At 37.6% G+C, this 17,225-nt stretch overlaps 1 protein-coding gene across 1 annotated transcript in view; it reads left to right on the forward strand.

Annotated features, from left to right (window-relative positions):
• The window catches only part of ANO4 (anoctamin 4), a 117,669-nt gene extending 104,371 nt beyond the window's left edge, over positions 1-13,298 (forward strand). The window contains exons 21-26 of the mRNA XM_075209245.1: positions 2,372-2,514; positions 5,198-5,350; positions 7,882-8,029; positions 9,451-9,570; positions 10,499-10,604; positions 13,076-13,298. Coding sequence (XP_075065346.1) covers positions 2,372-2,514; positions 5,198-5,350; positions 7,882-8,029; positions 9,451-9,570; positions 10,499-10,604; positions 13,076-13,267 — 862 coding nt within the window. The 3' untranslated portion in view covers positions 13,268-13,298. The remainder of the gene's footprint in view (positions 1-2,371; positions 2,515-5,197; positions 5,351-7,881; positions 8,030-9,450; positions 9,571-10,498; positions 10,605-13,075) is intronic.
• Positions 13,299-17,225: the final 3,927 nt, after the last annotated feature.

The raw sequence follows: 17,225 nt of genomic DNA on the forward strand, positions 1-17,225 counted from the left end.
AACCTGGTAGTGGAACCTAGTCACTAAGGATGCCAGTCTCTCCCTATGGGGAGCAGTCACAGGCCTCCTTTAGTTCCAGGAATGCTGTTCTCACCAGGAGTTCTTATTGCCTATCAAAGTCCTGGAGCTAAGAGCAACCTACAAAACATTCTTGCAGGGTCGGAGGATCCTGGCCAGAAGGACCCTGAAAGTCCAATTGGAGAATGCAACAGCAGTAGCCTACCACCAGGGGGGTACATGCAGTGCCATGGCTTTGTGGGGAGACAGCCTGAATAATATCCTGGTGATTGCCATGTTCCAGTGATAACAGCCACATTTATCCTGGGGGTGGAGAACTGGGAGGCCGTTTACCTCAGCAGTAGCAGGATCCATCCGGGAGAGTGGTCTCTTCACAGAGAGATGTTTGCTTAGGTAGTACAACAATCTCATCTGAACTTCAAGATTCCTCAGTTCTGCGCAAACTCCAGAGACCTTAAGGTAAGGTACACAGATACCTTGATGATCCAGTGGCACTTTCATCTGGTGTACCTGTGTCTTCCGATTCACATGTGGATGTTAATACTGGTGTAAAAGAAACTAAAAAGAGAACGGATGGCTGCCATTCTGGTGACTCCGGATTAACTGCTCAGGACATGGTACTCTGAAACACTAGGAATGGCTGTAGGTCTGCCTTATTGGTTGCCTCTTCATCCAGATCTTCTGGCTCTTGGTGCTTTTTGGTGCCACTCTTTAAGGTGTCTGGCTTTGACAGTATAGCTACTGAAACCATGATCCTTAGGCCCAGTGTTTCTCGAACAAGGTTGTGCAGACTATCATTAAGGGGAGGAAAGCATCATCTTCTGCAAATTACTATCATGTATGGAGCCCCATATTCAGTGATGTGAAGGTCACAGGTTTCACACTTCGCAGTTTAGTCTTTCCTACTTGATATCCTTACAGTAGGGTTTTGACAAGCACCTCCATCTCTCTTCCTTGAAGAAGCATGTTTTGGGGTTATCAATTCACTTTTAGTGCAAGTTGGCATTAATGAGAGATGTGCAGACCTTCCTATAGGGAGTTTTACATGTTCAACCCCCCTTTGTCCTGTAGAGCCTTGGGATCTTTGGATTCAGTTGATCCCCTTTGTGTTTGTACTTGCTATCTTTTCCACCTGTCATGTGTCTAATTTGTGGCGCTATGTTGTAGCCCCCCTTTTTTATTTTTCATTCTGAGAGGACAGTGCTTCGCACTAAACCCTCATTTGTTCCGACGGTGGTCTCCCTCTTTCACTTGAACCAGGAGATTGTAGTTCTGATGCGTTGTCCTAGGTCTCTGACTTATGATTCATCCTTGCAGCTTTTGGATGTATTTCGAGCCTTCAGAAGCTATGTGGACCATACTGCTTCAGTTCGTAAGACCAATAGCCTTTTTATTCTTTATGATGCGCACAACCGTAGTTAGCCGGCATCTAATTGATGTATTGCTCAGTGGATAACATTTACTATTTGCTTGGCTTACATAGAGGCGGCTAGACCTGTGCTGGTTGGCTTAAAGGCTCATTCTACCAGGGCAGTTGGTGCTACCTGGGTGGTGCATCATGGTGCTTCAGCCAAACAATTGTGCCGGGCCACTACGTGTTTGTCTGCCCACACCTTTTCCAAATTCTACAAGTTGCAGGGCTTTGCATTTCAAGATGCTATATTTGGGTGCAAGGTTTTATGCGCAGCTGTTTCAGAACAATCCCACCCTTTGGGGTAGCTTTGGAATGTCCTCATGGTCCTAGTGTCCCCCAATGGCAGGAAAAAGAAAAGATTTTCTTCTCACTGAACAATCCATTTCTCTGATTGCATTGAGGGACACCGCGCTTCTTCCCTGTGCTCTGGTGGTTTGGTTGTTGTTGTTGTTTATGTTATGGATATTTGATTGTTACGCCTAGTTAGACACTCCCTTTTGGGCTTTGGGCTTTGTTATACAACTGATGATAGCTCCAGATGGGAGGGGCATAGTAGGGTAGGAACTATCTTTTCTACTGTCTAAGTGCCTTGGCTACAATTCTACCTAGTGTTCCCCATGGTCTCAGGGTCCCCCATTGAATTCTACAGTGAGAAAAAAAACTATTTTTCACCTTAGAAAATTGCACCCAAATTGCATCACATTAGGACACTTTGATTGGTGTACATTTATCTGACACCAGTGTTTGTAGCCAACACAATTGAACGGTTTGCTGTAGTGTTATAGCCATTCAGTGGTGAAAAGGTAATTTTTCCAGCACTGGTAAATTTTGATGCATATCTACTCAAAAACAATGAATTAATAAAATAAACATTTAAACAAATAAAATTAAAACCAAGCCTTCCTTTGTGAATGATAGCATTATTTGTTAACCATCCAGGTTGATTCAAAATTGGTGGACGCGCAGAAGGTTAAGGCAGGAACATGGCGCTCATGTGAAAGCTAGTTTTCCACAATGGGAGAAAGACTATAACTTGCAGCCCATCAATGCTTATGGATTATTTGAAGAATACCTTGAAATGAGTGAGTTTTGGGTTTTATTGTTAGTAGGTTTTTTTTGCAGCTGTTAATATAGCATTTTCATACGCTGACAGGAGACACTATGAAAGTCATTTATTGAGTGGGGAGTTGCAGCAGAGCACATAAGACATTTTTACCTCTTGTAGATCATCATGCACCTGCCTTTGTATCACTGCACCAGGATAGTGGCCTTTGTGGTAGTAGATCTGCCTAATGGGAATTCCATGTACATATTGATTCAGACAAAAAAGAATAGCAGTCGTACTGTTTGGCCAAAATGTAATATGCCCCTAGTTGTCAGTAGACTTGGAAAATGTTCCTTGCTCATCATACTGACTTCCCCTAGGCAAATAAATTGTACTGATTAAAGGACAATGGCATGATAGTATTTGTAGTGTGTGGCTAGTTTTTCCTTGAATTCATTACTAGCTAGTGGTTATAGTAAGGTAATTGCTAGTGTTGTATCATCTACAGAGCTCCACAGTCAAATAGAAGAAGGATTACAAGAACAGACAGAGAAATAACAAGCATTTTAGAGACTGCAAAATCAAGAAAGTTTCTTTGCAATTAGTAGTGCAGGGCTTACTAAAGTTCTTGGTAACATTAGTTGCTAGGTGAACAACTCATTTGAGCCAAAAAGTACATAATATAGTTCACACATAAAATAAAACAAGACAATAGTGATATTGGTAAGCTACCTGGTGGTAAATGTTATCTCTTGTTAATTTTGGATGGATAAGAACCACATTATGTACCTGTACTCTGTTGTTATTGGTTAGGATTTTTTTTTCTCATCCATGAGTGGGTTAATTCCCATAACCATAAGGCACTTACTAAACTAGGTACCTATAGGATTATTTAGTGATTTGTTCTAAAGGAGTCAGAAATTTTTCCCTATTTGGCCAACCCTGAGTGCTAATGTTAGGCAGTAGGTTTGAGCTATAAGAAGTGTAAAGGCTCTTTAAGAAAAAAAAAAAAAAAAGGGGGCACATTGTCTTTGGTATTCTTTAGGCTTTCAGAGTCACAGTCGATCATGTTGCTTGGGCTGGGAGCTAAGTCCAGACAAGATCTGGCTGTTCATCTCTTGGGATGGATCACTTCCAGCCTCATTAGAGCCTATAAACCGCCAATAGCGATTATTTTCAGACAGTATTTTCCATCTTGCACTTTAGTAATCCTATAGATTTAGATAGGACCATTTTCAGGCATTGCAGTGTTTTTAATGATTTAATGTTCAGTACAGCCATCTAGAATGCACTCTCATAGTTAAATTTAAAAGGACAGTTTCTGAAGAAATTTAAACCAGATATAAGAAAGACCCAGCCTTCAAGGTTGAATAATAGATAAAAGGGACTCTCTACTGTAGAGATGGATCTCTACTGGACTAAGTTTGAAGAGCAATTAAAGCCATAATTAACATAAATTGCTTTTTCTCATTTCGCCCTATACTACAAAGGGTTGGCACCCGCTTTCACGTTTGCATGGGGAAGCCTATTTAATAAGTATTGCCATGCTACCTGCACCGCGGCAATACTTGCGGACACTGTTATTGTCATAATGGCAATAATAGGTGAAAATCACTGAAAATGCTTTATTCTTTGTATAGATTTTAAAATATTTAAAGGTTTTTATTTAATTTTTTACTTTTTAAATCATTTGTAACTGTTTTTCTTTACCTTTTTTTTTTTTTTTAGTAGAACAAAGCCCAAATCTGGGCTTTCTACTTCACATGCGTGAGCCGGCTAGCCAGCTCACACATGCACATATCTATGGAGAATGGCCTGGCAAAGTCGTATGTTAATTACTGTTAACCCTTACTGCTCTGGGCCTGTTCTGCCAAGGTTTTTTTTATATATATTGCATCGAGAAGAGATTTTTTCCCAGCAGCCATCCTTGATACTGCAGATTGATAAATTAGCCCCTTAGTTCCATTTAAGATTTTTCCTTAACTGCCACTTACAACCTTTTTACGAAACAGTGATTCTCCTGCTTGTTGTCATTGCAATGATAAAAGAGCGGAACGGTTTAAATAAATCACTTACTGAACCACCAGTGAGGCTCTTAATGGAACATCTGGCATAATGCCACTGCACTGCTGCTGAGCTGCTAATTGCTTTTCAGCATCTTTTTCTGACAGTTGAAAAAGAAGCACTTTTTGGGAATCTGCAAAATGTCCTAATTGCTTTTTTTTTTCACATAAGTAGCATCATTACATTTAGAATCCCTGCTCAATCACCTCACTTCATTTATATACATTATGCATTTATAACAGAGCTGCCATTGCTGGGAAAGTTGTTGATTATTAGAACTGCATCGACAGACCTATAAGTTGTAGCTGGTTCATTCAATATTCTAAATACCTACTTATATTTATTTAATATGAATATGTCTGGGGGTTATTTGTAGACATAAAAAACTTTTGAGTTTTTTCTTGGTGTGAAAAATGATTGGGGCCCAACATTGGATTAGTTGCTAACTTGAATTCCCAGCCCGAGACCAGGTATTGTGATTCGACTTAGCATTTAAGTCTCTTATTTCCAGATTGCTCAGGTTAGCAGGAACATTAGTTTCCAGTAGGGTTATGATTCCCCCTGTAATAGAATTGGCTGGCATTTACAACCCGACCACAGAGGAGAGACAATATGATAGCATTTTACTTAGTAATATACGCATCCTTTCTTCACAGTTCTTCAGTTTGGTTTTACTACGATATTTGTGGCTGCTTTTCCACTTGCACCACTCCTCGCCTTACTTAACAATATTATCGAAATCCGCCTTGATGCATACAAATTTATCACTCAGTGGCGGAGACCATTAGCTTCCCGAGCCAAGGACATAGGTGAGTGAGACTGAGCGCATCATCAATACACAAGGAAGTAGAAATGTGCTAAACAGTAATATAAAGTTGTATTAAATAACACTATATAAAGAAAATGCAGTATGTGGAATTTTGTTTGGTAAAGAAAATGGTCATGCGTAGCAAATTGTCTATTAATGTACAGACGTAGGTTTCTATATGTATATAAATCTATATATAATACAATGTTTAGATTGGTGTTGTAATGAGCTAAGTTTACGTCAGACAAGTTACATTTTGGGCATGAATCCCCTATTTCAGGTGAAATGTTACACAGAGCAAGGATCAGGTCAGTACTTCTAAGCATACATTTAGAATAACTAACCATTGGATCACGTATACACATGCCACATGGCTGCACTGTAGTAAGTTCTTATTATTAATAGCATTTTGTAGTATTTATTATGAATTATATAGTGCCTATATATTACGCAGTGCTTTTCAGAGAATATTTAATCATTTACACTTACATAAGTAAAAACCCCAATGGAGCTTTCAATTTATATTACCTACCTCACAGACACACACTAGGGTTAATTTTTTCAGAAGCCAATTAATTTACCATTAATACTATATGGGAAGAGACCCACTCATACGTGAGGAGTCCACACAGGTAGTGCCCTGGTCCGAATTGAACACAACACTGTGAAACAGAAATCTTAACCACAGAGCCACAGTGTCGCCCACACCCGTCTATTTATATAGTACCAGCATATTCCCCAGAGCTCTACAACTGAGTACAAACACAGTCATAAAAAAACTGGGTCAAAGACAGTCAAAGAGGTAAGGGCTCTGCTTACGCTTTATAGGAAAACAGGAGTTTGATACATGAGGTTAAATGCCACATATTACATATTTATCCTTATTGCTATGGGAAAAAGCATGTTGCATGCCAACAGGTTTTACTAGGCATGTATGCTAGTGAACGAGTTTAAGTAATTTAAGTGCAGCCATGCAGCATGTGTATTTCTTCCATGTAGGTTTACATAGCTAATCTGGTAACCCTTAACATAGAGAATCTAATACATGTATAACACACATAATTGAAGATACTACTTGTGCCCAGGCCTTAGAACCTGAATAAACGTTTGATGATGGTATGCCTCAGGTTTAAGTACAGTTTGTAACCCAACCTCTCGTTGTAATCCACTACATGAGCCACACACACTGTGACACAATATCTCATAGTAATCCACTACAAAAGCCACAGTGACCCCCCCCCCACTCATGTTAATCCACTACTAAGACAACACACTCTCTGACCCACCCTCCAATAAAAAAACATTGTCACAGCCCACTCCACATCCTGACCTAACTTCAGATGGTAACTGACTTCCAAAGACAGATCCACTGACAGGCATATCGTCACTGTTTTAATTTACTTGTGTTGCCAAAATTTGTGCAGGAAAAAATATGTGGTGATTGAAGATATGGAATAGAAGGAGTGGAGTAAATTGTTACATTCTAGAAAGCTGTCCAGGGAAGCTTACATTTTATTCACCATACTTCAAGTAGGTTCTCCTTTGGAGATGCAGACTATGTATTGTTTTGTAATTTAAACTAATCTGGGCTGCAACTTTAGGGCAGTCTACACATAGATTAACAAAATATACCAGGAAATGTATTTGCTGTCATTTGATTATAAACATGCACACTGTGTTTTTACAGATTGGAGTGGATTGGGCTCCTTTATATGTTTGCTTCCTGCCTACCAGCATAAAGCATCAGTGTGTACATAGCCCACTAGGGTTGCCACATCAATTATGTAATATGAATTACATGCACTGTAATTAGAATATTTGTATGATTGCAGTTTTTACTATGCAGACATGCAGCATGCATGTGAACTAACTGCAATGCATCCATAAACATGTGTAATTCATATGTATCCAGATTAACATGGCTTTTAACCTAACTATCACAATAGTTATACTACATTAAATGCAGACAATGAGAAATTAGTACTCAGTTTTAAAGCCCATTTTGCAATGACAATTTACTATTACCATATAATAGTGAGTATATTTTTATTAGGTTTTAAGTGTAGCTTTTGCAAATCATTAAACTAAAATGTGTTTATATTGTGTGTGCTCTTTGTTTTTGCAGCCTGCGTACAGCTGTAATTATTGTCTACAGAAAACATCTAATTACTATCACTAGCAAAACCTGCAAGCTGTAAGAAGTTTGTGTGTGTATCTAAAAAATATTTTACAAAAAAAAATCACTGTGCAAATAGCAACACATTTCTCAGCTATACCAAACCTACAACTTGTATGTTTTATGTGCTATTTCCATGGAAACACAGTTGTGAGGACTTTTGCCTCTTGCCATCTTCCTGTTACTTGATATTTGCTTTTTGACGCTTTCCGAGGTTGGACGTGACAAATTTGGTTTTAGAATTTACCTCCACTCCATCAACCATAGAATTCAAAACTTTTCAAAAAAATTCAAAATGACTAATGTTTCTGGACTTTTATATATAATCTAGGATGACAGATTATTGTTTTAAACAGGTATTTGGTATGGAATTCTAGAAGGCATCGGGATTCTGTCTGTTATCACCAATGCGTTTGTCATAGCTGTTACCTCAGACTTCATTCCTCGACTAGTTTATGCCTATAAATATGGACCTTGTGCAGGTCAAGGACAAGCTGGAGAAAAGTACAGTAATATTTTTTCATTGTTATTTTTGCTATTTGTTATTATTGCTATTGTTCTGTATATTTCTATGAGTTAATGTATTGCAGCATCATGCAGTTACATCTCTTGTACACCAGAGTCAGACTGGACAGCAATAGAATAGTGTGTCTGCATGGCCATATCACTGTATAATGAAAATAGTAGAGTTTGTGCTTAGCATTATTATTATTATTATTATTATTATTATTATTATTATTGTCATTTATTTGTATAGCGCCAATCAAATTACACAGCGCTGTCCAGAGAATATGTAATCATTCACATCTGTCTTTGCCCCATTGGAACTATGTATCTTTGAGACATGGGGAATCCCCTATTTAACTCTGTAAGCAAAGCCATACGTATATTAGTTCCACAGTACGCAAGCATTCATTGCAAAGTACTTTTACAAGTGTTAATAGAGCATATTTGACAATACTTTAAAATAATGTCTAAGGTCAATTTGCTGCTAAGCCTGTACATCTAAACATGTGCATCTGTGTATCTAAATACTCTTCTTCAATTATTATTATTATTATCTTTGACTTATAAGGCGCCACAAAGGGTCTGCAGCGCCGTACATTACATATACAGAAAACAGAACCAAGACACAACATGATACACAAATATATACAAACACAGGTAAAGCAAATCAGATTATATCTGACAGATAGAGAAAGGCATAATAGAAATCAGCAAGAAGAAGGCCGAAGATTAATAAAACAGGGAAAACAGGGCTAGCGAAGCAGGCCAAGAGGTACAGAGGGTGAAGGAACAGTAGAAGGAGCACACAAGAAAGAGGGCCCTGCTCATGAGAGCTAACAACCTAGAGGGAGGGGGAGACACATAAATGGCGGTACTAACTAGGGGAGAGAGCCAGGACAAGAAAGTTAGGAGGACTGATAGACTTGAATAAAAAGAAATGAGTCTTAAGGGCACGCTTGAAGCCTTTGAGAGTAGATGCTAACCTGATGGAACGTGGAAGATCGTTCCACAGCAGGGGAGCAGCCCGGGCAAAGTCCTGAAGACTAGAGTGAGAGGAGGTGATCAATAAATATTACCCTACAAAGTATAGAGTATAAGAGTAGATGGTGAGAATTACATCTAACAAGCAGAAAAAGAGAATGTTTGTACAGTTGATCAGTACTGTAGGGATATTTCCAGGGACAAATTTGTAAAACCTAAAAAACTATAAAGGAGTTATTTCTTAGCAAGCCAAACACATGACTTTAGAGGTAGCAGTGTTGTCCATTTATGGTTGCAGCTGTAGAGGATAAGTATTATAGTAGATATAATAGTGCTGAAGTCTAGTTTGCAACAGGTTCCAATTGTCTTGCTTTGGGCATAAAATGTTTACAATGGATAGACTGAGCATGTACTCATTTGTCATTTGTATTTGCTAGGTGCATGGTTGGCTATGTAAATGCCAGCCTTTCTGTCTTCCTGGTCAACGATTTTGAAAACCGTTCAGATTCTGAATTTCATGCAAGAAGATTAAATGGATTTCCCGTGAAATATTGCCGGTAAGACCAATGCATGGCATCAAAAACATTTAATTTTGGCAGTTTTCATTTTTTCTGCCGGAAAATAGTTTTCATAAAATCAAGAGCAATTATAGGGCTTTCCATGACCATTTGATAAAGACAAATATGATTTATATTTCATGAGGCTGGTTAGGCTGGTAGCTCAGTAACCTTCCAAATAACAACTTGTGGAAACTGAATTAAAGAAACTCCTCCATTTCCACTATTAGTTAACAAATGACCTTACCATCAACTGGTAAAGTCACATGATTCTTACTCTGCATTCTGCTGAAAAAATCCTCATTAATCCCAAATGTATATATGACCCACACTGAATTCAGTATCAGTCTCTCTAACTAACTTTGAAATTGAATGACCCATGAGTTTACACCTGTATCTTTCAACACAGCTCTGCATTAATGATCCGGGTTTGATCAGATTAATTCAACCTTAATAATAGTTTTTATAACAAAAGATATCACAATATTACTAATGTAAATGTGAATGTAAATATACACACAAATACATAGACCATTTTCTGACAAGGTTTATTCTTGCATGTATTTATACATTTTTCTTGCTTTATTCCTACATCATGTATAACATTTGAAATATTCTATTACTTAGGGTTCAATTATTATTCTATATATCCTCTTTTTGGTTTTACTAATTAAGATTGGAATTCATCACATACGACTATCTAGTACTATTACACACTTACGATTTTCCCACAATATTTTAATATGTGTACGTACAATCTTGGCCACAGATAACATATGTAGTCTACTATCTAAACCTCCGGTGATTGCACTTCTAGGAATGTTACCCATAAGACAAACCTGGCCAGTTGACGGCTTTCATTAACTAATTGTAACTTTTTTTTGGTTTACACTTTTTCTGCTGTTTAACAATGTTGTATGTCCTCAAGGTACCGAGACTACAGAGATCCACCTCATGCTTCGGAGCCGTACGCTTACACTCTCCAGTTTTGGCATGTTCTTGCTGCACGCTTAGCTTTCATCATTGTATTTGAGGTAAGGTATTACTTGCACTGAATGTTGTATCTATCTATCTATCTATCTATCTATCTATCTATCTATCTATCTATCTATCTATCTATCTATCTATCGTGACCACTCTATTAGGTACACCTGTTCATTAAAAGGGCATCCAATTATGTTCAAGAGGTTCAGTTGTTGTTCAGACCAAATACCAGAATGAGAGAGAAATGTGATCTAAGTGAACTTGAGTGAATGTTGGTGCCAAAATAGGTGGTTTGAGTATCCCAGAAACTGCTGATCTGCTGGGATTTTAATGCACAACAGTCTCTGGAGTTTACAGAGAATGACGCATAAAGCAAAACATATCTAGTCAGCAACAGTTCTGTCAGTGAAAACACCTTGTTAATGAGGTAGGTCAGAGGAGAATGGCCAGAATGGTTCCAGCTGACAGGAAGGTGACAGTATCTCAAATACTCATGTATTCCACCCGTAATATGCAGAAGAGCATCTCTCAATGCACAACACCTCCAATCTTGAAGTGGATGGGCTACAGCAGCAGAAGATCACACCAGTTTCCACTGCTGTCAGCTAAGAACAGGGCTCTGAGGCTACAGTGGAGTGGGCACAGACTCACCAAAACTGGACAATTGAATATTGGAGAAACATTACCTGGTCTGTCAAATTTAGATTTTTACTGCAACATGCAGATGGTAAGGTCAGAATTTAGCTTAAAAACATGAATCCATGGATCCACCCTGCCTTGTGTCTATGGTGCAGGGTTGTAGTGGTGGTGGCGTAATGTTTTCTTGAAACACATTAGGCCCCTTAATACCAAAACTATCATTTAAATGCCACAGCCTTCTTGACTATTGTTGCTGACCATGTGCATCCCTTTATGGCTACAGTTCACCCATCTTCTAATGACTACTTATATCTGGATAACACTCCATATCAAAAAGCACACATCATCTCAAGCTGGTTCACGTACATTCGAATAAGTTACGTGTACTCCGCAGTAACCAGATCTAAAACCAATAGAGCACCATTGGGATTTGGTGTAACTGAAGATTTGTAACAACTGCGTGATGCTATCATGTCAACAGAATCTTGAAGGGATGCTTCCATGCCATGGAGAATTCAGGCTGTTCTGAAGGCAAAGGGGCATCCTACCCAGTTCTAAAAATGTGAATATGAGAGCATACAGTGGTTGAAGACAGTAGGAGAAGTGGTTTTTGGCATACCACCTTATATCAGTCGTCTTTGACCACTGAGTGTATGTGTATATATATTTATATATACACACCGGTGGTATTCAGTTTCACGATACTGACTACCCTGACACGGAACAGAACGACATGAGGATTCCGAATGAAAACTACACTGACCTGTGAAAAAACCTACTTACCAGAATGCAGAAGACTTCACATCACAACTCCCTGTCTTGCCGGCTTCAGAAAATGACGTCATCAGGAAACGCGACTTGGCTTAAAGCGGCGATGGACGGACCCGCCTGTCATTTATGTAAAGTAAGTACTCTTTTAGGGGTTGGGGGTGTTCGGGATATTAGGGTTATGAGTTGGGGTTAACCCTAATCCTAACCCTAACCTTAACCCCTCACGGCTTTAAGCCAAGTCGCGTTTCCTGATGACGTCATTTTCTGAAGCCGGCAAGACAGGTAGTTGTGATGTGAAGTCGTCTGCATTCCGGTAAGTAGGTTTTTTCACAGGTCGGTTTAGTCTTCATTCGGAATCCTCATGCCGTTCTTTTCTGTGTCTGGATAGTCAGTACCGATAATAGCTACTACACCCACACACACACACAAATACATGCCCATTACACACAAAAAGGGGTCATCTAAAAACCACAAAAGTGTAAAATTGAATCGTAAATGCCCATTTCGTCATCACGCAGGAATTGCCTGTGATGGTAGCCCAAAATGGTGATGTATGCAAAATTTGCATGAGCAGTTAGAAAGAGTTGGGGATCCATGCAGTGTGCAGGTTAGATTTATGAGCACGCCTACTTTTGCAGTGACGCGCAGAAACAAGATTTCATTTTGCAGGAAATTTTTATAATGCAATAAACTAGAAAAGAGGGTGCGTTTATAGGGACATTCATTGCTATGTATGAGGACACACAGCCTTTTCTTCTACTTAAAGATATCAAATCATCTTTTTTCTTATAATAGAAAGCATCTTATTGTTGCACTTCTGTGAGAGAGAGCTTTTCTAGGTTCACGTCTTCCTCTGTAATAAAAATGTATAAAAACACTAAAGTGACTCATAATAAACGCAGGTGACAAAGAAGAGCAAATGAAGTGATATAAGTTTGGAAAATTAAAAGGAAATAGTTTTATTGAGCGTAATGGAAATATGTAAATGAAAATACTGTGAACATAGTGTGTGTGTGTGTGTCAATTTCTCTATGTTCCCTTATTGTACAGTGTTATAGAATATGTCTGATATTTTGTAAATAAATGATATTACACATTTTGTGTATTACAGCATCTGGTTTTTTGCATAAAGAATTTGATCTCCTACCTGATACCAGACCTTCCTAAAGACTTGAGGGATCGAATGCGGAGAGAAAAATACCTTATACAAGAAATGATGTATGAAGCAGAGCTGGAGAGAGTACAGAAGGAGAAGAAAGAAAGGAAGAAAAATGAGAAATGTCAACATAATGAATGGCCCTGATTGTGAATAAAGCGGGAAAATATTTAGTAAGGTATGATTACTGATGACAACTACAATGTACTGAGGGAGTCAGTGTTATAATTATCTGTACAGTACTTTAGAGCTATCATATCATCTATTACTACCACAAGTTAATACATGTTAACTAAGTTGTTAGAGAACAGTTTGTTTACAATTTAATGGCCATATTAATATATATCATTATCATGAAGCATACTTTCATAAGTTTTTCCTCCAAATTCTGGGCACAGCAATGGGCACCGCCTGGACGCCCACTCATGCCAATTTGTACCCCAGATGGTGGGAGGGTCACGTTGTATTTGTGGAAGAATAGTAACATTTTACAAAACACGTCAATATGGGGATTCGCTACATTGATGATATTCTGATCATTTGGGATAGGACTAAAGATCAACTTTTGGTTTTACGATTTCAATTTTAGACTGACCGTGGAAATTGACAAATCAGCGGTCAATTTTTGGGATTTACAGATTCCGTTTGGCCCTGGAGGGAAAGTAGAAACTGATCCGTATCATAAGCACACAGCAATTAACAGCTTATTGCATCATAGTAGTTTACATTTCCCGCCTATCCTTAAAGGAATTTTTGCGCTGCAGGCGCAACTGCTTGGATGAACAACATTTTGAACTTCGAGCAGGAGAACTCTCAAAAAGGCTTGAAAAAAGAGGATATAGTCAAAGAAATATCAAGAAAGCATGGCATAAGACTAAAAAGAGTAATCGTAATAATCTTTTATATCCAACTGCGACCATAGAAAAGAATAACACGATTAGATGCATAGGAAATTTCAGTGAAGAATGGAAATCTATTAAGGAAATTTTTCAAAACTATTTGGAGATCCTAAGAACGTATTTGGACCTGGAAAGTAAATTGGAACCAAGAGCTGTTATCAACTGGAGACGTTCGACCAACCTCAGGAACAAACTGGTTCATAGTCATTTTAATTCCGGTACAAGAACCGAAAATACAATGATAGGTTCATATCAATGCGGTAAATGCAAAGCCTGTAAATATATGAAGAAAACTCTATCAATAACAGATAGCTTGTGATCCTTTTGATACCTATCATATTTCATCAATTGAGACATAGAAAATGTGATTTATGGATTAAGCTGTACCTGTAATAAGTTTTATATAGGGATAACTACTAAGGGGGTAACTCTAATGACCTGAGTGCTATTGGTCTAGAAAAAGTAAGCTTAGGTATAAAAAGAGGGGACGAGCTCTTGAAATAAGAAAGTAGATGAATTTTTCTAATGGACAGCCCAACACCTAAAGGCATGGACAATATTTTGAATATGCATCTTTTTGTGAAATTACAATTTCACATATATGATTTAACTTTCTCTAAATACTGACAATAGTCATTCAATTTTGGAAATTACTATTTCCAATCATTTTTCTCCCTCTACTGAATAAGACAAATCATCATTAAAAAAACAGTATGATGTTTTCATATGACAATATGTCTAATAATTTTAGATTATGTAATATTTACAGTAACTAAAGAATGAATATAAAATTGAAAACTAACAATATAACATGAAATATAAAATAATGTACTTACCAGGAGTTGGAAGTCTGGAGGGAGAGGGAATGAGAGGATCTGGATTCAGCACAACACTATTAAAAAAACTGGCCATTTTGTTTTTTTTGTTGTGGAATTGGTAGATCACATTGAGGGAAAATTTCTATAACATTATAGACTATATAGTACATATCAGATATGAAAATAATGATGACAATAGAAATTTATAACATTATATTGTATTACATATTATGAGATTGCAAAATATAAGACAATAAATTATAAATTATCATGAGATCACAAAATATAAGATAAAAACTGTTTACTACGGTATAATTATTATTAAGGTAAGATAGTTATTATAATAATTTTTACATTATGATTTGTTTTTATACACATTTGTTCATAAAATCACTAATATCACTTATCACTTCATTTTAGTACACAGTTGATTTTAAAATCACATTACTTTGCTATCCAATCATTAAAAAGGTCATTAAGCTCTTTTATATCATCAAACTGATTGATTTGTATATCAGTCTTTAGACACTGTTAACTAATAATAAAATTGTTTATTTAATTTAAATAGTTTAGACAAGCACTAACAATCATTATATTAAAATTTAATATTCACATGTAACACCAGTCTAAAGAGAAATTATTTGTTTGATCATTTGGTTATAGTATTACACGTTAAGAATGTTCACAATGGAGGCTGACTACACTATAAAATGTAAGAGAATCAACTTTATAATAAATAAAATACTATTATTACTATGTATAAGACTGATAGCAAACTGACAAACTGATAATTAACCTTGCAATAAACAAAACATAATTATTGGTATGAATAAGATCGATTGTAAACTGGCAGATAATGTTAGGTTAAATTATATGCTCGGTTTGAGCACAATAGAATAACATTGCTAAACTGCTATTGGTCAAATGATATGTCTAGCAAGCTAAATGTTTAATGATTGGTCGCCACCAATTTTCCTTTTACAATTGGTTTAAAGACATGTCAATTAACAAATCTTTCATCTGATTGGTCACCTGTCAAAATAAAGATTAGGCACTAACAGATGATCGGTTTGCTACTACTAGTTTTTAGCAAAAAATATGTCGATATCTGCTGAAGTGTCCGCACATTGATCCTCTATGTCCTAAGATAGAATTTAAAACCCTGTATGCAATTAAGAACCTAATTAGCAGCTACTAAAATAAGTTATAACAGAAAACTTAAAATGACATTCTAAGAGGGTACCATATCCTCACAGATAAACGTATTTAAACAAGAGCAATCAATATAAGCAGTAATCACGTCTAAGCCTGGATCACTACAGAAACATATTGTTTAACAAAAGCAAACAATGCTGAATAAGGACACTGTTTGTTTCTGAACTAATGCGTCCTCGTGCTTCAGTCGTTGAACTTGCAGGAGTGTCACAAGTGTGAAAGTATGCTGCTCAACAAAGACAGAGCTAAATGAGACCGTGCTGTTTATACAAATTTGAACAGCAAAATAAGCAATAAATATAGGTAATAAGAAACATCAGATTGCTGCAGTAGTATGAACAGGTTTGTTTTATGAACATGAAATCAAGGCCGGTGCTAGCATGTCCGGTGCCCCCCTGCAAAAATTTATTTTGGGCCCTCCTCCTTTATAAATTATTTGTTCATGCAGTAAAGCTTTTTCTTTCAATACAAATCATATAATACACTCTACTAATACAAATAAATACATTACAGCAAACATGAATTGCTATATGAATGTAAATGAAGAATATGTATTCTTTGTAATAAGATTTTATTTTTTTTGCAAATTTGTTTGGTTGTGCCCCCTCCTTCATCACACTGTGCCCTCTTCATTATACTGTGCCCTCTTTTGATCCCAATGTGCCCCTTCATCATTACACTTTGCACCTTTATCCTTTATCAGGCCCTCTCCTCATAGCACTGCTGCCGCCTTCTCATCCACACTGCTGTCCGCCTCTTTCATCAACATTGCTATCCCCCTCCTTCATCAACATTAGTGTCCCCCTCCTTTTTCCCCACATACTGCCCCCCTCCTTTTTTCCCACATACTGCCCACCTCCTTTTACCCCACATACTGTCCCCCTCCTTTTTCCCCACGATAGTGTCCCTCTCCTTTTTCACCACATACTGTCCCCCTCCTTTTTCACCACTGTCCCCCTCCTTTTTCACCACTGAATTCCTCCATTATTGACTTACCTTTCTATGACATTCTTTCCTTCTCTTCTCTTCTTCTGTGTTCTTCTCTTCTCCTGTTTTGGTGTGCTGCTCCTCTCTGTGCCGCTCTTCACTGCCAGACGTCATGCCCGACACTGTCAGTGAGAAGGGAACAGAGGGGAGGGGGAGGATGTGCCGGTGGAACGCAGTAAGTGGGGA

Source organism: Mixophyes fleayi, chromosome 4 (assembly GCF_038048845.1).
Source record: "Mixophyes fleayi isolate aMixFle1 chromosome 4, aMixFle1.hap1, whole genome shotgun sequence".
Classification (NCBI taxonomy): domain Eukaryota; kingdom Metazoa; phylum Chordata; class Amphibia; order Anura; family Limnodynastidae; genus Mixophyes; species Mixophyes fleayi.